General features: G+C 37.2%; 1 protein-coding gene across 7 annotated transcripts in view; it reads left to right on the top strand.

Annotated features, from left to right (window-relative positions):
- Positions 1–23,518, top strand: part of SUPT3H (SPT3 homolog, SAGA and STAGA complex component) — a 295,229-nt gene that overhangs the window by 220,223 nt on the left and 51,488 nt on the right. For all 7 annotated transcript variants that reach the window (XR_014897737.1, XM_085320407.1, XM_085320406.1 and 4 more), the window contains exons 7-11: positions 11,672–11,747; positions 14,499–14,611; positions 15,299–15,406; positions 15,967–16,155; positions 18,705–18,815. Coding sequence is in view for 6 of the 7 variants with exons in the window: in XM_085320407.1 (XP_085176533.1) it covers positions 11,672–11,747; positions 14,499–14,611; positions 15,299–15,406; positions 15,967–16,155; positions 18,705–18,815 (597 nt within the window). In the remaining variant the exon portion in view is untranslated. The remainder of the gene's footprint in view (positions 1–11,671; positions 11,748–14,498; positions 14,612–15,298; positions 15,407–15,966; positions 16,156–18,704; positions 18,816–23,518) is intronic.

Here is a 23,518-nt window from a genome sequence, read left to right as displayed (position 1 = left end):
TCATTTTGTTAAATCTTGGACTTTTAACTTTTTCTATTTCCCTTTTAATCATTCCCTTTGCTATTTCTCCTTCCTTTTTTTGAAAGAGAAAAAGAGAAAGAAGAGAAAAAGAAGAGTGTGTCAGGTTAGAACACTGGCTTCAGGAAAATAATCTTCTTCTGACTTCGTTCTTCATCTGTATAGTTGAGATAACATTAACACATGCTATGAAGATAAATTGATTCATATTTAAAACAATATGAGAAAAAATAAGSAATAGTAATATAGAGAATTCTGCATAGGTAAATAAATTGTGTAGTCATTAACATTTGGTTTAATGAAATGTTTACACTGGGCCAAATCCTGTTCTCAGTGTCACGAGTGAAGTCCCACTAAAATCAAAATTATCCTAATGCTTTTGTTTGAAATCTTTTGATTCAGCCTATGGTTTTAGGATCTCTTTAGTCTCTGTAGCAGTGCCTGTTGTGCAGTTTTGGTTTTACCTTGTCCTTCTCCAGCCTGTGCAAGGCGGGTTTGAGTCGCTGGCTATCGGGGCATCATGTTGCACCCACTTTGCACTACGTTAGCATTAATGCAAAGGACTGGGTAAGCTTTGGAGCAGTGCAAAACAGGCCTTAAAATGCAAAGAATTCAGCCCTGTGCTTGCACTCTCTTACAGTCAGGAAGCAAATGAGTAGCAGAAGCCAGTAGGCGTTTTGAGCATTGCAGTCCCGTTCTTCTCCCAGTTGGGGAGCCCAAGTAAATCTCTTAATTCCTTTACCTGTTTGACCCTTTCGACCATAGCTACAGAAACCTACAATAATCTATTTTTTGTATGCATTTGCATATATCTGAGGCCGTGGCCTTGTTATTTCTACCAGTGATATCCAGATAGTATGTGTTTTGTAGCATGTTAGTTAAATATGATTGATCTGATTCAGATGAGTGCAGTTTTAACCACTAATTTAATTGGGAGTAAGTTCTAACCCGCATAACCTGAATAGTAGACTTTAATGCATAGTACACTGTGATTCGGTTCAACAAAACTTGGCTGAATTATCATTAAAAGTAGTTATTGTCCTGTGGTGAATAGTCTTGAAAAATTTCAGATGTATTCTAATATGAATACAACAGGTAAACATAAATGTTTTGAGTATATTTTTAAAGGAGAAGTTCTAATCCATGTGCCTGGCGATGCTGTTCTTCAGCAATATATTTAATTATGTTTGCTCATAGGAGTTGACAAGTACATAGAAACTGGGACTTTATTCTTTTTACTGTATTATTACTTTTACTGTTTTTTCCAAGCAATTGCTAATTTGTTGTCCTTATTTTTCTTAGTGAGTTGATCAAGACACTGAAACAGCAGATGAGGTTATAGATCTCTCATCAGTCTTTTTGAGCTTCTCAAAGAGAAAGTTACTCTCCCATTATAGAAATATATGCATGTTACATGCAGATTATATGTAATGCACACTGATCAGTCTTCTTCTGAAGGAAGCATTTTATTTTTACCTCGATGTGTGATTAACTTACTTCCTGAATCTCATAATTTATTATAGTTATTTTGAGTTTCATATATTGCCGCTGGAAAATGAGAAAGACTTTCCTAAACAAAATAAAAATCTAACCACAGAATTTGACTCAGTGGCCTAAATGCCACAAGTTGCATGTGAAATGTCTGTACACACACTTCCTGTGTTAAGGAAAAAAGATCAGATTTGGGAATACCACTGGATATTGTTCTGCAATTACAGTGGGCTCTTACAGGAGAWGTTCCTTCAAGACTTGCTGGAGGTTGGTGTAGCTTCACTGAGAGCGCCAAGGAGAGTACGTCTACAGACTCGTAGCGCACCGCCTGCTTCCTATGAATAATGCTTTATTTATAGGCATTCATGACTACACTTCTTACCCAAACTTATAAAAATTGCCAGACTTGGATTTGTCATGGAAAATAACTGAGCCGATTTGTTTTCCTCATTTTTATAATTAGTTAATTAGTGCCTTGCTTTCCAGAGCCAAGTCAGTGTGCTGTGCTAGGTGCATCCAGGAGTTTTTTGTCTCCCAGTCTGCATTAATGAAGTGCTTGTGGGGATAAAGGGAGCAATTCCCCCCTGACAGTCCCACTGCCATCAGCTGTCCCGGTTCCTGTTCCCTGGAGAGGGAAGGGCGCATCCGGAGGCAACTCGTGCTCTTCCCACACGTGGAAGAGGTGTGATCTCTGGAAGTGCCTCTCTCTGCCCACTGATTAAAGAGAGGACTAGTTTACATTAAAACACCCAAAGTTGTGTGAGGTGAATCTACATACAGGAACAACTTTATGAAAGGATCCAGCTTGCTCATCAGCAGCTGGAGTTCTCCTCTCCAGATCCGTATCAGCCTTTTTTACTCCAACATACCTTTTGAATTGATTTCCAGGGAAGCCCTGGGTAACTGAATGCCATGACTATGGTTGATCCTACCTTAGGGACTTCCAGCTGAGGAAAGGTAGTGCTGCCTTAACCATGTTTCCTATTTAAACATGATCAGCAAGTAGAAATTTAGACTTCAACCGCCTACCACCTGTATAATGTCTATCCCATAGCTCCTTGCTGGAAGCAACTTGAAGAAAGCTGATAGCTTGACTGCGTAACACGGTAGAAGATCTAGTGAAAGACATTTTGTGGCCAACTCTCTACATTGCACATAATGACATGTTTGTGTCTCCTTCAACCAAGTCTTACAAGTCATCTAAAAGCCCCACTAAGTGCTTACAAACGTCTCGATGAGAAGTGAATTTAAGCACTACTCAGGCTTTGTTGTATGATCTTTCCACTGCACTCCAAGTTATGAGCCTGTTTCAGCTTACTAGCCTGAATTTAATATGTGAGTCAGTATATGAAAAGCTCTAGCTAGTTATATTGATGTAAATGAAAGTGAAAACTGGGACTATTTCTCTGTGTAATTATTATGTGATCCATAATCATTTTGTCCCTGAAAAGTCCAAATGAAGCATATTTAATAGACATATTAAATGTAACTGCTCATAAAATGTAGGGGAGGATTCTGAATTTTTTTAACAGTCATTACTACCAAAAATGAGTGGACAGTTATATCAAAGAGGGTGCTGTGAAGCCTGTTTGTGAAATATTTGTATCTTGTTCTGTTTTGAGACAAAAATCTTCACCACAGTAACATTTCTGTCCCTTGCATACTAAAACATAGATTGAACAAACAATGTGAATTTGCAAATAACACTATTTAATAAATCCTTGGATTGCAGTTTTCTTTCCCTCTTGCAGTTTCCTGGCATGAGCTGATGCATGTTTGCTGCACTGTAATGCTCAGTTGGTGCCTTTACATTAAACACCAGTCACCCAGTCAGTGATTCATTGTATCACTGTATACCTGATGATGCTATTTTCTGGTTATTTTGACTGTCCATAATTATTATCAGAAACTTGTGATGCTTTCTTCCTCTATTTTGCTTGAATAGTTTCAGACAACATAAATCTTATGAACAAGTGATGCTGCTGCTGTGATGCATGACATAAAATGCATGTTGCTACTGAGAAGGAAGATTTCTTCTGCAGAGCTGAAGCATGTTTAAAAGTTTAGCTGTTTCATCAAACTAAAAAGATGCAACATCTCATTGGGTTGTGTTAACTTTAACAAATGTTACTGCAAAAATAATCTGTTGAATCTAAATTAGTTTTCTGATCTGTTACCTTTGGAGGTTCCATTTTTCTTTTTTTCCTTTGCAGACAGAGGGTGATAACTCCATGCATTACTAGATGCCACTTTAGTTAAAAAAGATATTCGTAGGATGAGATCCTATGAGCTGCTGAAGGTGATGAAGCCTTTGCTGTGGACATGATAGAACCACCATATCATTTATAAATTTTAAGACTGAATTCAGACTTCTGAAGAGGACTGCTGTAACACACCAAACTGCTGTAACAAACCAAATTATCTGTGCAAATAGCTAAATTGTCAGGACTTGAATTCCTTGACTCTATGCGTGTGTATTTTGGCTCTATTTTGGAAGTTAGGCTTTTGATTAAGATAATTTCTCAAGAAACACTGTAATGAAAATACTGTTTTTAGTTATAAGCCATTCTCATTCTCTGATTTTAAAAGTGTTACCTACCAAGGATGCCTGCAAAAATAAGCTTATAACATTGCAGTACATGTTAATCTTCTGTGCAGCATGGTAATTTCTTGTGCAGGTTGACTCAAAGCTTCAGTTAAGTTATTCAAGTTATTTTACTTGTGAGGTGCTAAAACGGGTCATACTAAACTCACCAATGAAGTGATACAGAGCTAAGATAAGTGTAAAGAAGAATGATATTCAGAAAATATAAAGATCTGTTAATATTTAGCTGATATAGATAAAGTTTTTGATGTACAGCCAGATGGAAACCACAGACAGGCGTTATGGTATCCTCAGTCAGAAAAATGAAAGAAGGTCTGTCTCCTTAATTTATTACTAAATCCCATATAACCTTTTATACTTCTTAGAATAGTTTCTCTAAAATTATTTTACAGTTTTGGAAAGCATAGGTAGAAGTTAGTCCTAAATTTGACACAGGGGTTTACAACATTCATGAAGATATATATATAATAACAGAAAAGAAAACATTCCTGTGGAAATCAAAGGTACTGCATGACTAGGAAATATTTCATTTACACGTTCCAGCTCCACATTTCTGAAAAGCAGTAATAAATGTAGACAAGGAATTTGGACATAATACGGAGCTGGTTCGAATTAATTTGGTATGTGTAGATCTTGCCTATGAGCAAGGAAACCAGAGCATTACAGGGGCAGTGAGTATTTACCAAGAGGGCAGAGATTTTTATTCCRTAGACAAGGAGACCATTACTGCTAGGAATTAATCCATTCAATTTGTCTGTGCACTTTCATTTTCTTTCTTCCTTTGAAATTCCCTTGGATTTTTTGCATAATCTCAAGTTGTCTTGCTAATTACCTTTCCCCTGCTCATCTGCACATACTTCTTTAGATTACATTTTGACTCGTTTGAGGAAGGTAGGAGAATCAACAGAAGCCCAGGGTACACGGTTTTGTATAGTTATGTTGCCTTCAAATCAGAGCAGGTAACAAATTTACTGAATTGTTCTTTTTATATATTTTGCTTTTCCCTTACCCTAAAAGGGAAGGTATATTGCCCTATTGTGCATGGCATTCCTCACTCACCACTCTTGTGACTAGGATTCATTTTTCTTGTCTTAGGATSTGCCTAATGCAGACATTATATTTAAGTCAATGTCCATAACTCCACTACTGATGTCCATAGTTGATGAACTTCAGACAAGTTTATAGGTGTGATTCATCTGACCTATTTTAAACATCTAGTTTAGGATGAAGTTGGTCTCTGAAAGTGCCTAATTGTCTTACTGAGCATAAAAGGCACTCTAGGTGATTAGTTAGGACACCGCAGATGTTTTAATTTAGTCAAATGAATCACCTCTGTTGCCCCTGGGTAAAAAATCACCAATTTTCTATTTTGAAAGCCTGTCATTAAAGTATATATATGTGTGTCTACTTTGATTTGTATTTGTCATCATCTTCAACTGCTTTTCATGTCAGTTATAGCTGTAGACTCTTAGCATCTCCTTAACAGTTCCTAAGGTTTTTAAAGTTCTTAAGGTCTTGAACTCTGATTATTGGATTTATTTTGAAATAACATTGTAGATAGAAAGGCAAAACTTGTTTACTTTTTATAACTGTGCTGAYACGTTAAAATTTTGTTCCACTTGAAAAAAAACCCTCTTTTTTCTGTGATGAAGGTGTTAAGAACTTTGACCTAAACATATGAGCACTCAATATGATATCAGAGATCTCAAGTTTGCTATGTAAATTTGTTCAGATTAATGGGTACTGCAGAATGTAAATGATGGGTAAAAATGATAAAAAACTCCCCGTATTTCTGTACTTTATAGCCAAATGAAGAATTACATTACAAAAGCTATTGATCTTTCCCCRAGCGACATTTTTTTCTGTCTAAAACTCTGAGTAAGCTTAATCTTTGAAAATGCTTACTCTTAAAACCCACTTTTCTTTGCTTGCCATTGCAGTGATTGTGAGAAGAGTACTTTTTGTTCTGTACGTAAGAAGATCTTCAGATAATAATAATCCTCAGATAATTTCAACCTCTTCATCACTAATATTGTTGCCAAACACAGGGGTGTCCAACCCTGCTGCCTACATTTGTCCAACCTTCCAGCTTAGCAGCTGCTCGGCCCGTTTTCTTCAGACACTACATAGCTGGTGAGGGAGTCAACATTTGGCGCTTTGTCCTTGCACAAAAAGAGCTTTATATGTCAAGTGTGAAAGGTTTAAAATGGACTCAAAATAGGATTATTTTTCATCCTGGTTGATAGGTGACAACATACAACTCTTTACCTTTTCTTTGCTTGACCTTGTCTGTCTTCCTTTTCGGTTCTTCATGCTGAAAGAAATACATAGTGCAACACGTTTTTGGAAGACTAAGCGTAGATTTACTGTGCCAGCTCCTATCTACTGCATCCTTCAGCATGTTCCAAGGAAAGCATGCGGAGTATTTTAACGCTACTGAATGCCACATAACTCTGTTTCTTAACTGCTTAGAGTGGCTAGTGCTATGCTAAAGGAAGTAAAAACTATGTATTTTTAATTATTTTGATAACCCAGTAAGACAGCCTCACTCATGTCACTTGTTGTATCTGATTTCAAAACTAAAACCAAAATACTTCAAGCTGAGATAGCTTCAAGGTCGTGTGTCAGTAGGGATTCATCGTTTCTTCATGTAGGAAAGATTCCCAGCAAATTTGCTTTTATGCTGATGAGAGAGGACTACAGTTCTGTTGGGGTAACTTGCTACTCCTTCCAAGAACAGAATTTGAAAAAAAAAATCACTTGTATAAAATTAAAAATGATTATTTAAATTTATTAAATTTGTTTAATCTRTCCTGTATGATTTCACATTTTTGAGAACACTTAGTTTAAACAAACATTGTGGAAAAGAGTGAGTGTTGCATAGATTTAATAGTAAGCATATTTACGAGTTACAGCATTTTCACAAACTTTTCTGTGACTTCCACAGCATTGAATGCTATTTCCTTTAAATTCTTTTGACCTGGAGAAACACTACTTTTTTCTTTCCCTTTTTATCCTGTGTTATTGATTGATTATAAATGTGGAGATAATGGAACATTAAATTGTTCCACTGCAGAGATGATATAAGAGAAAATAATTAAGGTTTATAACCTTGAGAAGTGCAGAGGAAAGATGATCTACTGTTGTTTTCTGCTTTGCTATTTCCTTAAAGATGATACACTTATCTRTCTCCCTAGCTATTTATTCTACACTTTCTATTTATTTATAGATTATTCTAAAACTGGGAGAGCTGATGGAATGGCTACCCATATCCCTTGAACTGTGTGTTTGCTTACGATAACATGAGCTTTTTTGGATTGTGTTGAGCTGAAAATAATAGTTTAGTTATTTATGATAGAAGATACTTTATTTAGAGGTATTTTAAATAGAGTATCACTCTAGAATCCACCTTCCAGAAGGACTTCTTATAGGGAGGCAAAGTAAAGGGAGAGAGCAATTTTGTTGCACAGATATGTAGGTAATTACACTACAGACAAAGTATTGACATAAAGAAAAATAATTATAAGCATTTATTTAATATAYAAGAACAAAAGTAAAGATGAGTGTTTAGCATTTTGGGCAAGCACTGTAGGCAGTTTGTAGAAAGAAATGAAATCGCCATTGAAAAAATGTCCCTTCCCCTTTCTTCATAAACCTTAGAAAAGTTTTATTTKTTTCCCCGTATTAAGAAACTGGCAGTGTTTTGACAATGAACATACTGTGAAGCATATTGACTGGCTTTTGACAGTATCCATTTTCAGGAAAGATTATCAGAGTTTTCTTTGTTATTTGCTCGTAAAACATTTAATTTAACTAACTCCTCTTGGGATTATCTATTCTTGCACTTCCCATATTGTGTTACAGGTTGCCTGGAACTGTATGTTAGAATACCGTTGTCAAATTTCTGAATTACTTTTTCAGCTCTGGTAGGACTTTAAAGCCTGATGCCTCATGTTAGTATTTTCTTTCGCTTTGTTTTCCTGTGTCTTCCTGGTTCCTTCTGAAGGTTGGAGCTGGTCTCTTTGGAATGCATAAATTTATTATGCTTATGCAGATAGAAGTGATTTGTTTCCATCACATTGTATTTTGACTGACCCTCTGTGTTAGTCTGATTAAGGTGCAGCAGTTCCTCTGGTAATAGAATGGGGACATGATGTACCTAACATCGTGTCTAGGTAGCTTTTCACATTTGTAAGGGTTTGACTTGAAGTGGCCTTTGGCATGCCTCTTGATGTGTACTTCAGCCGTGCTGCTTTATCAAGGGATGTTTGTGGAATTCTTGAGAAGAAGTATTTTATTTTTCACTAGTGAAAGAAATATACTTTGATAATATCTGCCACATTTTCAGTGGAAGAATAGGAATTACAGGATGGAAGATATAATTAAATGGATTTAAAATTGCCTGGACTGCTGGATGTAAATGGCTTTAGTTTATTTGGATAGTGGCCAATGGCTTGGCATTTAGTTGGCAACTAGTAATACACTGAATACCTCAGGGTTTATACTGGGACCATATTGTTCAATATCTTCATCAACAATATGGACAAGGAGACAGAATGCACAATCAGCAAATCCGTGGATGTTAGGAGTGGCTGGCACATGAAATCACAGAGCTTCAACCCACACAGTTCTCGGTAAGCTTGAGAGCTGGGCCAACAGAAACTGCATTAAGTTTCTACATCTGTGACAGAGTAACCCCATGCATCAGCACAGGCTGGGTACTAGCTGTGCTGGGTAGCAGCCCTTCTGGAAAGAACCTGGGGAATGATAATGAACATCATCAGGATGAGTATAAGTCAACAGTATCTTCTCATTGTGAATAAAACAAACCTCATAGCGGGCTACATTAGCAGAAATGTGGCTGGCAAATTGAAGGAAATTCTTATTTTCTTCTACCTTATGCTGATGAGGCCATGACAGGATTATGACATCCAGATTTTCTTCCTTCAGTTGCAAGGGAATGCTGAGAAACTGAAAATATGGATCTGAAAGCTACTGAGAGGTGAGGGGCCTGAAGAATGTGGCTGTGAGAAGAAGCTGAGAAAGCTAGGCTTAGTCTGAAGAAGAGGAGGCTGAAGGTGATGAGATAGCAGCCTACAACTGCTTGAAGGACAATTAACAGAGATGATGGAGTGATGGAGCCAAACTCTTCTTAGTATTGCCAGATGGAAAAAGAAGAGTTAACAGCCACAAATTGTTGCTTGGAAGGTTCGGATAGGACATTAGAAAACTTTTTCACTAGTGCAGCGCTAGAGGATGTTACCGAGAGGAAATGTGAAATCTCTGTCCTTGGATGTTTTCAAGACTTAGCTAGAGAAAGCCATGGTTGACATGATCAACAGCAGTCTGTTTTAAGTGGAAGACTGGGCTAGAGACCTCCAGACTTCCCTTTCAGACAACACTTTTTTATGTCTCTGCACATTTCCGTATGCAATATTTCAGCATTTAGAGAAATGCAGTCTGTTTGATTATCCAACAAAAGTTAAATTGTTACTTCATCATTACCTAGAAGCACCCAACTAGTAGTTTCTGATTGACAAGCAAAGACACAAATGATCAAGGAGTTTGATCTAAATAAACTAAATAAAAAGTAAGCATTTTAAATTGTTCTAAGAATTTGTCTCTTAATATGTGAAATATTTAAATCAAAATTAGATGTCTTTCTAAAACATACAGTATAATTATACAAAACATTCTAAGACTGCAAATTCTAGGATATATTATGTGAGAAGTGTCCTGTGCTATGCAGGAGATGAGATTAGATGATCCTAGTGGTGCCTTCTGGTCTTGAAAACTATGACAGAATTAATTCAGAGGCAAAACAGATCTCTGTTACGATTGTGCTAAATGAGGATTGAAGTTACAGCATGTGTTGTGACAGTTACTCTTAAAAAGATACAAAATAAATTTAAACTCATTTAATGCCTTAATGGAATATATTGACTGAAAATTTTTACTTATCAGTGCCACAAAATGTAAGCAAGATGCCAGAAGGAAGTAGAGGAATGTAAAGAAAGAGACCTGAGAAATGTTTCAGTAGTAGAGTTAGCAGAGTTTCTACCCTAATGACTAAGCATCAAGATACAATAGAAATATGTGGCTTCAGGATAAAATGACTGACTGGATAGAGATGAAAAAGACAGAAGGAATATTCAGATATGTTCCTGCAGTGTTGGTAGTCAATTCATGACTAAATGCAGTGTATTGTCTATCAAGAAAATCTCATAATTGCTAAATTCTCTTAGAAGAATGACCTAAAAGAGAAGATACTATATTCAAAGAACTGATTTTTATTTTATTTTATGATTTGGGAAACTGCTGAAGCCAGATGCTGGCTTATATCCTGTTTTCACATCCTTGCATCAACAACCATTTTATTTTCCACCAAACCAGGCTAACTTTCAATTCTGTCATATGGAAAGGTGCCTGGAGACTGCAAAGGGCTTTGGGCTTGGCTTTGGTTTTTAGTTCAAACACACCTGTACTTCATCTTCTGAGTGCACGGTGTCTTGGGCTGAAAGGACGGACTGCAGATGTGTGGGTCTCACTGCASTCAGCCACTTGTGATGCCAGTGTGTGCCCTTAGTTATAGCTCTGTTCTTATTAGGTTTAGTGATTTTATTTTATTCATTAGCCTCTTTTTGGAGGAAAGTTATGCTCCTTTCCTTGATGTTTCAAATAGCATATTTTACTTGTTTGGGAGACTTGAATAAATTACTGTCTGCTTCTGAATGGGATAATCGTTCTCTTTAATCTGACTGCCATCTTCTGCCTGTGAAGGCTGTCCATAATGTGTATGGTTTAATTCCTTGGCTCCTTTGAGATGTCCAGTAGTAAAATCCAATAGTAAATGTTTTAAGCCATTTTTCTCAAACAAATTCTAATTTGACATCTAATTTCCTTTCTTCTCCATCTGTGTAGGTGTTCAGACACATAAAAAAACCCAAGCATAGATTAACAGTGAAAAAATGATGAAAGAGACACATTTACCACTTAGTTATTACTGTTTATTGAATGTCTGTGTGGGAAGGGGCACTTCAGTGCTCCTCTCTGTCTGGTACATCCTCTGGGGGGTGTCACCTACTCATTTTGATTCTGATAACACTTCCATTTCAAAGACATGCAAGTTCATTTCTGTGTAGCACAGAAGACATTGGCCTCAGTCCAGGAGAACATTTTACTTGTGTGGTCATCCATAAACACGTAGGCAGGTTGCTCCCAGGCTTCCGTTTACACTCTTGCCTCTGTGTCTAAACAGACTGGGACAGGAGTGCTCAGCACCCGCCCTCATAGAGCCCTTGCTTCTCTGTCCTGGGTGAGCAGTGTGCAAGCAGATCTTTGGAGTGAGATGTGAYATGCTCCTCTGGGAAGATTCAACTCATGAGATTCACAATCAACCTGTGTTTTATATTTCTGCATCTCAACTTGTTCAATGCATGTTTAACTTGGGGGGTTGCTTCAGGGTTATGGCACTGGCACTTTGCCACTGTAACTTCTGYTGGGGAATGCGGTTCTTGTTGAAATAAGGTACATCATGTACTTCTACTCTTTTGTCAGAGAGCAGAAAGACAAACACGAATGATGGACTCAGTCCAGTATGCAGAATTTTGTGAAAGTCGGCAATTGAGTTTTTGTAAGTATTATAATGGCTGCACTGTGCTAAGATGTTCAATTATTTTGTGTAACAGAGAACATAGCAGAACCTCAAGTCTATTGAAAGCACTTTTGTTTCATTGACAATAATAAAACTTTAAATTCTTTGTCCTGATAACTCCYGGGAAAAGTTAATTTTGTGTACTTCCTGGCTGTCAGGCAGAATATTTTCTCTGAATATGTAGCAAGCTTTGTGTATGCTCAACTACTGTGCTGATGGGGAGTGCTGTGAAGTTTAGAGATATGTACATAGGACGTTTTTAAAGAGTTAATATATTAAAACAACTATACTTGTCTGAAGTCCATCCCGGTGTTGTTATAGTCAGCACATTAGTAAAGTCTCATGGTTACAAGAAAGTATTTAAAATTAGAGAAGAGCAGCAACTTTTGCTTTTATTCCTGTACCCACAGAGACACAAAGAAGTTACTAAAGAGCCTTTTCTATTTTAAGCTGTAAGCTCCTGCTGTGGAATTTATTCAACATTAGCCAAATTCATCAGTATACACCATTCCAACACTAATAACATGATGACAGAATTAGGGCTTTACTAGCACTGAAAACCAACTTACTAGAAGTACTTGTGGGCTACAACTATAATGAGCTGTAAATTAATGGGCTTGATCATGTAGCAAAACATCATTACAGAAGCAGTTAAGTGATGACTAAGGTTCTAGGTGAAATGTCAGAGAAAGAGAGGTGAAGAAGCCAGTAAAAAACATGACAAAACAGCACATGATCCTGCAACACAGCCTTGAGCACAATAGTGCCTTTAAATGAGAGACCTTATCTTGTTCTTCCTAGCAGGACATTTAATTTTGAAGAAAGAATGAGTCATTTATGGCAAATAAATGACACATTCGAAATACTCTTCTGTATCAGCAAATGTCAGCAAACGTAGGAAAACATGTTTTGTAAGCATTTCTTTTCCGTATTCAATATGTTTTGTAAGCTTAGTTATAATTTGGCATCACGCATCTGTGAACCATTAGATAAATGCTACTTCAGATGAGGGTGACTTCAGCAAATGAGAGGTTTGTGATAAAGTCATTTTTAAACCCTCAAATTATCATCTAGAGACAGAACAAATAGAAATCTTAAATCTGTGAAATCAAGTTGAATTTTGCTGGCCAGGGGACTGTGATCTATAGAAAAATCTCAGTGATGTTTTCATGATGTTTTTGAAAGATCATGTCTGCACCATTCTCTTTCACTAACATTTAATGCCATTGAAGAGTAATAGTGTTAGGAGAATTACAGTGCTTTGAAAATATTAGAAAAAGAGACTTATGCACAAATTTACTCACAGTATATGAACTCAGGTAGATAGCACATACTAAAAGCCATGCAGAACATTAATTCAAAATAAACAAAAAGGCTGGTTTTGCTTCTTTGCAAATTTTAGCAGAAATTAAATTAATTTTTACATATAAAGTAGTAAACCCATATTATTGTACTATAAACCCATAAAAAATGGCTCACAAGAGAATAAGCCTGGAATGGACCTCAAGAAGACTGTTCTAATTTTATAGTCATAATTACAGCAGCATGTATTTCTGTGCAGTTTTAAAGACAACCAAAAGGAAAAGTCCATTACCCAAGGACCAGGTACTATAGGACTACAAATTTAAACATTAGGGGAAATTCTGCAGCCCTTCTGTCACCTTCAGACTTTCTCTTGCTTTGCTTTCTCATCTTCAATGAACCAATATAGCCTTCTTACTCCCTCCTAAAAATAACCATTATTGACATCTGGTTTTCTGGTTTTTCTTCAGCTTTTTGCTCCTCCTTGAGTGATCTCTTTGCAACTGTTGTTTCATATGATTCTCCCAACTTCCATTTCTTTYGTTTTAGTTGTCCTGTCTTCATAAACAGCCTCATTAAGAGCTCTATCTAGCTTGTTTCTGTCCAAACCTCCACAGCTTTCTGTGATCCGCTTGTCTACCACTGACTTAAGTAAGATTATCCTTTCTTTGGTTCTTCCATGATGTTTTTTCAGTTCCATTTTGGTATCTCTGATTCCTGCTTTTACACTCTTTGCAAGTCCTGTACGTTTCTTTGTCCCATTTTTTTTCTCTAGGTTTTGCCTAAATTATTTTGTGCATTTGCAGTATGAAGTTCTTTTCTGAATATTGATTATGTGCAGTTCTACCTCCATCCTTGTTTCTTTATATCCAAAGCACACACTAAAAACTCTCATCTACAGATCGTTTTGGCTAGCTTGTCAGCAGCTAATCCCTACGTAGTTAACACAGGACTTGCTAGTTCTTCTCTTCTTCTCCATTTGTCTTTGCTGTCGTTAACACAATTTCACCATTTTGTCTGGACTCAGAATCTCAGATTTATGCTTGTTTCTTCTACTGCTTCTTCACTCATTCATCAAAGCTGTGATGCAGTCATATTTCTTTTACCATAATACGTTTAAAGTCAGGTATATCCTGTCCATCTCTGCAGCAGATCCTTCCTCACTCTGAAATCTCCTATATAATTGATTAACTGTGTGTTTTCCCATTTCTTCCATATTGTTTATGAGTTTCCAAAATGTTGTATATGCAATAATCGTCTTCACCCACTAGTTCTATTTTGTTAAACYTTGAATTCCCTTCCTGGCCAATCAGGGCACATCCAGACTTTCTGGTTCACATTTGCAGTACTTCGAAAAGTGGAAAAATGCATTACTTTGGCCTACCTGTTGTTAACATTTCATTTTTCCCATATAATTTGAACTGACAGCAAAGAAAGCATCCAAGTTTCGTGACTGGTTGGACTGTAGCAGTATGGAAATAAAGCCAAATGCCGTTGCAATGGAGATTTTGGCATATTTAGCATATGAGACTGTGGCACAGGTAAGGGAATGTACTATACTGACTGAATTCTGCTTAAACAAAATTAATTAGTTACTCTTGGATGCACTTCAGTCCTGACTGACTATGTTGTAACTCCCCCTTAGAAGCATAGAGTAACTCCGGCTGCTAGCACAGTTAATTGGATTCCTATCTATCTTTCAATTTACTGTATGACAGATGTGTACTATGCCGCAGATTCATCACTGTTACACAAATAGCAAAGTTTTATATTGCTTACAGAGGAGAGTGGAGTCCAGCACGAGCTTTATTCAAGACCAAACTGGAACCACATACTTCGCTATGTGACCTCTGGCAACGTGCTGAGGTTCACTCAACCCRGTTGCACAATTGCTTTAAAAAGCAGAATTTCTAGGAAAAAACAAAATGTTTAGATACTCCCAATAAATTCAGCTTTCTCTCTGCCATGATTATACTTCATTTAAAAACAAAATGCTTAGTGCCATGCTCAGCCCTTTTGAATAGATAAATTACTCCATATATTTACAGAAGTGGAAAAGAAAAGTTCCTTAGGCTAAAATAGCTCTGAGTAACTTTGATTTCTACRGAGAACCATTAAGAATGTGGCTCAGCCCACAAGAGCTATCTCCCTGCTTTGTTAGGATGGCATTCAGCACGCAGACCGCGTCAGTAAGGCTACATCTTTACTGGTTGTTTTTGCCTTCGTAGTTGGTGGACTTGGCCCTTTTGGTTAAGCAGGACATGGCTCCCAAAGCTGGTGACCCATTCAGTCATGCCATATCTGCTACCTTCATACAGTACCACAACTCTACAGAGGTAAGTAGTGTTTCCTCACATATCAGTGTAACTATTGTTGCAGGGAGTATATGTATTTTGTGTTTCACTATTACAAGGATGTGGTGCTTTTCCAGATTCCAATTAGATGCTATTGAAATCTGGTAGGACTGACGTGGCCTCCTATTCCAGAGTTTATTAACAGTGCAGTTATAGGTATAAAATGAAAGATGTGAAATTATGACTCCAGATGTTAAATTCTTAGCAACATCTTTATTTTTAAAATGTAAGCGCTCTCTACTTGCGTGGAAATTCCTTCTGTCTCTGTGGAAATCTCTCTCTGTTACAGAACTGGAAATTCAAGTTCACAGTGACATACTTGTCAGCAGTAACAAGTACTGTAGGTCTAATACATGCATTGCTGTGATATAAATATTACAGCARACTGTAGAATGAACAAGCTTATTGTTGCATTATACTTCTAATAATTCTAATAATACTTCTAATAATTATTGCGTTATACTTCTAATACTTCTAAGAAGGCAATAAATCTTTTCTGTGATACGGTTTTACACTGGCTGTTTGACATCTTGTTTTGACAGCCCCACCTCTTAGGGCAGGCCACAAGCATGAAGACCAGTCTTGACTCTCCTGAAAACACACCGCCTCCTACACCCACACCTCCAGCATCAGCAGGGCAGCAACACCTTGGGAAAAGCCAGGCAGGAGCTCTGGGCAATGGTGGAATAGGGCAGGACTCTACCAAATCCAAACAAAGGAAAAGAAAAAAGGTCTGTATTACTCAAGCCTGGAACAGAAGTCAAAACATCTTCAAGACATAATGATGCATCTCATTTTAAATGTTGGTTCCTGTTAATTTTAAAATATATCACATGCTACATGCTGATATTATGGTAGGGGCAAATGTGTATTTAATATTCCTTCCTTCAGAAATAAGTTAAGACTTTTCAGTAATAGTGCAAATGAATTTTTTTGATGCAAAGACAGCTGGGCTTACATCTGTCATGAGAAGGAGAGGCGAGAGGAGCAAAGCCAGAGAGACAACTGCTGCTTCCAAAATAAGCAGCTGACAGAATCACAGAATGATTCATGTTGGAAGGGACCTCTGGACATCGTCTAGTCCAACCCGCTGCTCCAGCAGGGCCACCTGGAGCACGTTGCCCAGGATTGGGTCCAGACGGCTTCTAAATATCTCCAAGGAAGGAGACTCCACAACCTTCCAGGATAACCTGAGGCTCGTATACAGGCCCTGGAGTAGACATTGCTCCACGTAATCAACCCCTTGCTTGTCACTAGCAGCTAGTGCAGGTTTCTAGGGTCAAAGCTTAAGCAAAGCAGGCAGAGAAGTGGTTGTGATTTTCCTGCTCCCAGCGACGTTAGGCAACTGCCTTTTTTGCTTATAACAACTTTGCCTGCCTGACCAACTTTATTTTTATGCCAGTCAGTTCAATTCAATCAAAATATTTGTTTTACTTTGAATAAAATATATTTGCTATGTGAAATGTAAATATTACAATTCCTGTCTTCTGTGGTAGATCCTTGCTATTGTAGGTGAGAGGGATAGCTGTACCTTAAAACCAAAGGGGAAATAGATTTGATTAAATAAACTGGTTGGATGTTCTCTGCTCGTCACTTCAGACTTTTTTGAAAAAAACGTGGTGACAATACTCAGTTTGCTGCCGAGCCGTGGAGACACTTGTGATTCTYTCATGTGGGTTATTCTTCTGCAGTCAATACTCATTTTTCACCAAGTTTAACTGGTAATTTTCACAGTGACAGTTAGAAAAAGGTGTATTTTGTCCTTGTAGAGTCGTCAGGGCTGTAGGTGCTCCCAGTAAATCCAGCCTTTTCTCTACCCTTGTTATATACCATTCTAAAAGCCTTTAATCATCTTAAATTCTTTCTTAAAATCTTAGAAACCTTTCTTAAAAGGTTTCTAATCTTCCTTTTTTTGGACTGCTTTTTTCCACTTCCTTTTCTGTATTAGATTTGTTGATGTTCGGTTTCCATGGATGACTTCCATCGTCACACTTAGTCAGCAGGATTTAGCTAGAGATGTAATTATTGATACATTATGTATTTCACTAGTTTTGTGAGTTTCTTTTAAATTCCTAGAATTTTACTTAATTCCTCTAAAAAAAAAAACTTTCTAAAAAAGTGTACGGTTTTAATAATATATTCCTGCCTGTTACTCAGTTATAATAGGCATAGGTATAACTGAGACATTGAGAAAAAAAACTTACTTGGTGAATATTAGTAGTAGTACCTGAAGGCCCAGTCCAGCAGAAAATATTTGTTTTTCACATTCCCTTTATGAATGTCAATCAGCAAGGGAAGAATCCACCATTGTATTATGGATATTCTCTGTGTATGCACACAGATGCCAGTCGACTCAGCACTCTTCAAAATAAAACCTTTTCTTCCTCAAGACCCCAATTTAAAAATGTTGCTATGTACTGCAAATGTATGGGATCTGTGTGTATGTGTACAGTGAATTTCAGTGTGCAAAGTAAGGTTTTGCCATTCTTAGTGCATTAGCTAACACCATTTTTGTGAATTTATTACCACCCAGCCATCACTCTGACCAAAGTTGTCTGAATTCTGGCAAACAGCTATCTYGAATGTCTAGGTGAGACCTAAAACAATATTATTGTTCAACTAGCAAAGAGAAAAGAGTAGTCTTTGCTTCTAAAATCCATGGGATATTTTGGTAAAATCGGTGGGTCAGTAGCAGTGAAATCCTGTATTTCGATTTAGAGTTCTTAGTCAAAAAATTCATTTGAAATTTGAAAACAGTCCACTCTGAGATACTAATTTTTTTTTTCATCTCTCCAAGGCTATAATGTCGCCAGCTTTATTTTCAGATTTCAATGTGATATTATTTAGTAGTGAATTTGGTGTCAAATTGCCTTCCGCTTTGGATACTTGTTCAATATTTTCCCCACCCCTTGACATCATAGTGAAAGGCTGAAATGCTTTAAAAATAGTTTCTGTGGTTATTGCAGTGTGACTTATATGACCCTTTCATTTTAGTTTGAGCATTTGCTGCTCTTTTCAATTGCAACATACAGCAGCACTAGGTGAAAGATTTAAGAGGACAAATATAGTGTTCTCCGGGTCTCTTAAGCAAAGTTCATGTAAAAGTCCTCTTTGATTTGTTAATAGCTTTTTTCTCTAATGTAGTGTGTGGCAGCAATGATGTGTATCCTCAGGAAAAAAAAACGGACCATTTTATAAAGGTTTATTTTCATACTTTATGCACTGTAGGTCTGTTGTGTGTTTTTGATTTAGCAACAATTTATGTGTTTTTCTGTTGCAGAGCACTGCAGCCTGTGGTATCGAGGCTCAAAGCGATGCCATCCAGCCCAGCCACATCAGAGAGGCCATTCGACGCTATGGCCACAAGATTGGCCCCTTTTCCCCATTCACAGTACGTAATAACAGAGTTATAAAAAGTTATATTTATAATCTTAAAGAACTTTGATTTTCAAGTGGTCAAATGAAGAAGCTATGGAATTGTTGAGAGCAATTTGTGGTGACTGTAATTTTCTTTATAAAAGTGGCATAATTCTCTTGGGAAATAAAACTTAGTAATTTCTGTCTCTTTTTGGAAGGACAAAAAAGTTTTTTTTTTCTTTTAAATATTATTTTCTTTCAATTACAAATTATGCTTTTTTGTTAGTGCTTGAATTTTCTGTTTTTGCAGAGTTTAGGTTTACAGTTATTTTAAATTATATGTATTCCAATATGGTGAGGAGCACTTTATATTCTAAAATTAGTTGTGTGTCAGATACTGCTTCTATTGGGAGTTGAACTCTCAAGTGACACATTTAGGGTTGGAGAAAGAAGAGATTGGTTTCTTTAGACAACTTTGAACCTTGACTAAAATGTAATAGATCTAAGCTTGTGGTAAAACACTGATGGATTATGAGGTTTTGCTGTCATTTTTTCAATGCAAATTGCAAATCCATTGTTCAGAGCAGCCAAGCGAATTCTGTATTTAAATTTCTCAGCTGATAAAAATGCGAGAGTTGTGTGTCTCTAATGCCATAAATTGGGGCTATTTTCCTATGCTCTGAGGTGTAGTATATATCCTTTCTTACCTCATAACATCTACATTTAGAAAAGAATGAATGCCAAAGAAATCATTACAGCAAAAAGCCCTAGATCAGAGCTGCTAAAAATCAGGAAGAAAATGTCCATTTTTGGAGGGATTTTAGAAAAGAAAACTGATTCTAAATTTGGAGGTAATTCATCTTCATAAAAATGATTTAGAAGTAGTAGAAAAGGATATGTGAAGTTATAATTTTCCTAGTGTCAAAACTGTGGACAATGTGTTTATAAATGGTACTGCATGTTTGGGTTATTAATGGTAGTTGATATGTATTTGTTATGAATTATCGATACTGTATTTTACCTCTCTTTTGCCATCCACAAATGCTAGATTAATATCATGTAARTTATAGGATAGAATTTCTAGTCCAAAATAGAGAATGCTTTTTAACAGAAGATTTCAAGAATTGCAACTAAGAATATGGAGATAGCTTCTAAAAGAAGAATATTCTGAAATAAGAGAACATTATAAAGAAGAGAAGAGCAGCACAAAAACAGTGAGAGTGAGGTGGCTCTTCCTTTTCTCACCCTCACTGAAACACAGCTCAGTTGTTAACTGAAGTTTGAAATTGCTCTACAAACCAACACATAGGAAAATAATCTGATTTTTTTAAGGTACTGCTATTTTGTGAACTTTCCAAACTGTCCAGGTCACTGAAAATTTTAATTTGATGACATTACCTTCTGTCAATGTGGTTGGTGAGATGAGCGGACTTTGYTCCCTCTAAACAGGCCAAGAAAGAGAGAGAAAATCTTGAGCTATCTTCTAGATACATAGAGATGTTGTAGAGCTAGTAATACACTGCCTTTTTTTAATGAAACCATTCAAGAAAAGCATTTTGAAAGCTATTTCCATGTTGACATTTGCAATCAGCCCATATTTTCTCTCAAATGTAGTTAACACTTCCTGCTGGTGCCCTTATCGGCAATTCTTGGGACAAGCCACTCCTCTCACAGTCGTTTAAGAACAAAGTGCCCCTCACTTCCCCTAAGTTCCTTACAAATGCAATAAGCATGAAGGTTYCTTTGACTCTACCTTTTTCTATTGCCAGTCTGGCATAGTGGGGTTTTTTAATTAGTRTATTTAGCCATTCTGAGCAGTACTCTGGCAGCACTTGTATCTGATGACTTCTGCTTGCTCCTGTTGTCACTCCATTTGGAAGAGTTTCTTTGCAAATCTGCTTGACCTCCCGAAGAGCATGACTGAAGCAGGAAAAAAGGTGGCTTTACTTGATGCACTTGTGATCCTGTGGTGGCACCTATCAAACTGCAGCTTCAGTGTTTGTAACAGCTTGAAGGCCATCACAGGTTAGCTAGGTACCCCCTATTGCTGAACATTCAAAGTAGAGGAATTTCACTGTATTTACTGTATACACTAAATTCTGTTGGTAGTTCATATTTATTAGACCAATTCTAATGACTGTCTGGTACAGGTGACCTTGGTGGCCACCTTGGCTTGAGAAGTTCTTTTCAAAGTAGGATTCTGACTAGTACAAGCAGCACAGGATCCTTAATTAAAATGAGAATTTAGTAGGAAGTATCACAACTGGTCAGAACCAGTACAGCGCATTATCTCAACCTTGGTCATTTGCTTCCTGAAAGTGAACTTAAGCTTGGGAAGTACTGATATGGATAAAGGCCTGCTAGTAGAAGTGGCTGAAGATTCACCCTTAAAAAGCATTAAATTTAGATCCTCAATTTAGATTCCATTGTGTATCACCATAACTTTCATGTTGGAGGAAACAGAGCGGATTTCATAGGTTCAGTCTGTTCCATGAACTTCCAAAATCAAACTTTCCATTTCAGGTGTAAAGAAGAAATCAGTAGTTTATATCCAGGATCCCTCTCAGGTCTATTTCTCTGATGAAATCATCTGACATAAACCTTTCCCGTCACTCCATTGTTGGAAGGTCTTCCAGAAGATAAGGCTAAGGTTCGTCACAGCTGGYCAAACCTGTTCTCCCAGCAGAGTTGTCTACTTCTAGACCCCCTCATATGAGATTCAGGGAGACAAAGTTATCTCAGTCTTGCCATGTTCCACTCCTCACTGCATGAGCAGCACATAGTTTTCATTGTTAGGCGATTTTCTTTATTTCTACTCTTCCTGCACACAACTACTCAAAAGGAATAAACCAAGTGAGTTTAGCTTTCTATTCATTTGATGAACCTTTTTCATTCCTCAAGTCTGTTATTATAAAAAGGTGAAAGACTTGCCATGAATAACGGTAGGGTGTAGTTGATGGCTGTCTCTCACCCATCCTTGAATAGTTTCTTGGTGTTTGATAATCCATGACGATTACATGTCTTCTAATTAGAAGACTCATTTCCTAACAGCTTTTGTTCAAGTACTAGCTTCCTGAATGAAAATATCCCTTCTAGAGGCTTCTTCCTACGACCTTCCAAGCTCTTCCTGCACTGAGGAGAGGTACAGATCCTTCTGATGTAGTTTTTCCTTGTAACAGGTTTCCCACAGAGCATACCTCAAACCGCTGCCCAAGGTTGTATAAAAGTTTCATACTCCCTAAGAAACAATCTTAGCTGTTTTCATTTTTAACTTTTGTTCTGCTTGTATTGATGTGCCTCCAGGGACTTTGTCAGAGTGCCCACACCTTCTGCACAGACAGAACTGAATCTTTTATCAGTTGGTTCCTGTTACTGGAATACAAAGAAATGACTGAATCTGTTGTACGAAGATCTGCTTGCTGTATGATTGCTAGTACAACTCCTCCATATTTAGTTAGACACGTGYCACTAGAGCTCAACGTCATGAAAGTGTGTATGTTGCAGAAGTCTTTTTCAATATAGTTTGCAGAGGGCTACAAAGAGCTCTATCTTCCTTTTTACCAAACATTATGATAATTAAGATACTCTGATCATTGTTACTGTGTGAAAACTCAAAGGCCTGCTGATAGGTTTGTATAGAGAAGTGTGTTGTTGGAGTCATGTACTCTGTGAACATACATGCAAGTACTTGAAGAGGGAGAAGTTAGTTTGCTGTAGTTCACTTACATATACAACATACTGAAGTCATTAACTTGAGTTTCTTAGGTCTATGACTCCAGAAGTAGGGTCAGGTGAACAGCAGGAACAAAACAAAATTTCTTTGAATGTGCACCCCAGGGAAAAACTCTTGCCACAGACTCCCTCGAAACACCTGTGGGTTATGGACTTGCGTGCCAAATGGCTGGTCATGCTGACTAATTCTAATAGTTTAGGAAACCAGCTGGTGAAAGAACAGTATAGGACAATGCATACTCTCTGATTTCTGGGCTTCTGCATGTATGAAAATGAATTTGAGACCTTATGCCTAACACAGAGATTTCACAGTTTCTAGGTTCTCTGCTTTAGAGTTCAGGATCTGAATCCTGATAGGATTCCTGCCAACTTCATTCCTTCAGCTTTGAGACCTAGCTGACCTATGTGTGTTTGTATTCAAAACACTCCCAAAGAGTGGAAGTCTCTGATTCTGTTCCAGTGAATGAGACACYTGTAGCGCCCTGGCTGTTGCTGAGTTGTAATGATAGGATTAATATTGTGTGTGAGTTTCACTGAATCATGCTGATTTTGAGTGCTGAAGCTTGACGGAACTGAGAACCACATCAGTTTTAGTTACCAGTTGCAGGCATATTTTCTTTTAGAAACTACTTGAGATTTCTGAAGGGAATCTTGTTGAAAACTTCTTTGATGCAGAACTATTCAAAATATTAGTATTACCTTTCAAATGGAAAACCTGTATGTAAGTATTAGCTTTGTCTACAAAACTCARTCCCATGCAGTCATTGGACATTTTGATTCTAATTTTCTTTAAAAAGCAAGTACAGCAATATATTTTGGATCAAAAATGCATATTCTTTCATAAATATTTTCAAGATGCTTATTATATATCTGTCAAGAGTCAACAGTGGTATTTTCTAACAGCTGATCTTTCTCTGTTGTCATTTCATCAGGATTGTCCATCTCTTCCAACTGATGGTTTTGATAGGTGTTCCTAATAAGGCAGTTTGGGGAGAGGAGTTGAGC

This window comes from Rhea americana, unplaced genomic scaffold, assembly GCF_003343005.1.
Source record: "Rhea americana isolate MKP2758 unplaced genomic scaffold, rheAme1 scaffold_63, whole genome shotgun sequence".
In the NCBI taxonomy this organism is placed as follows: domain Eukaryota; kingdom Metazoa; phylum Chordata; class Aves; order Rheiformes; family Rheidae; genus Rhea; species Rhea americana.
The sequence above is the reverse complement of the archived record's forward strand: the minus strand, read 5'-3'. Positions and strand labels throughout refer to the sequence as shown.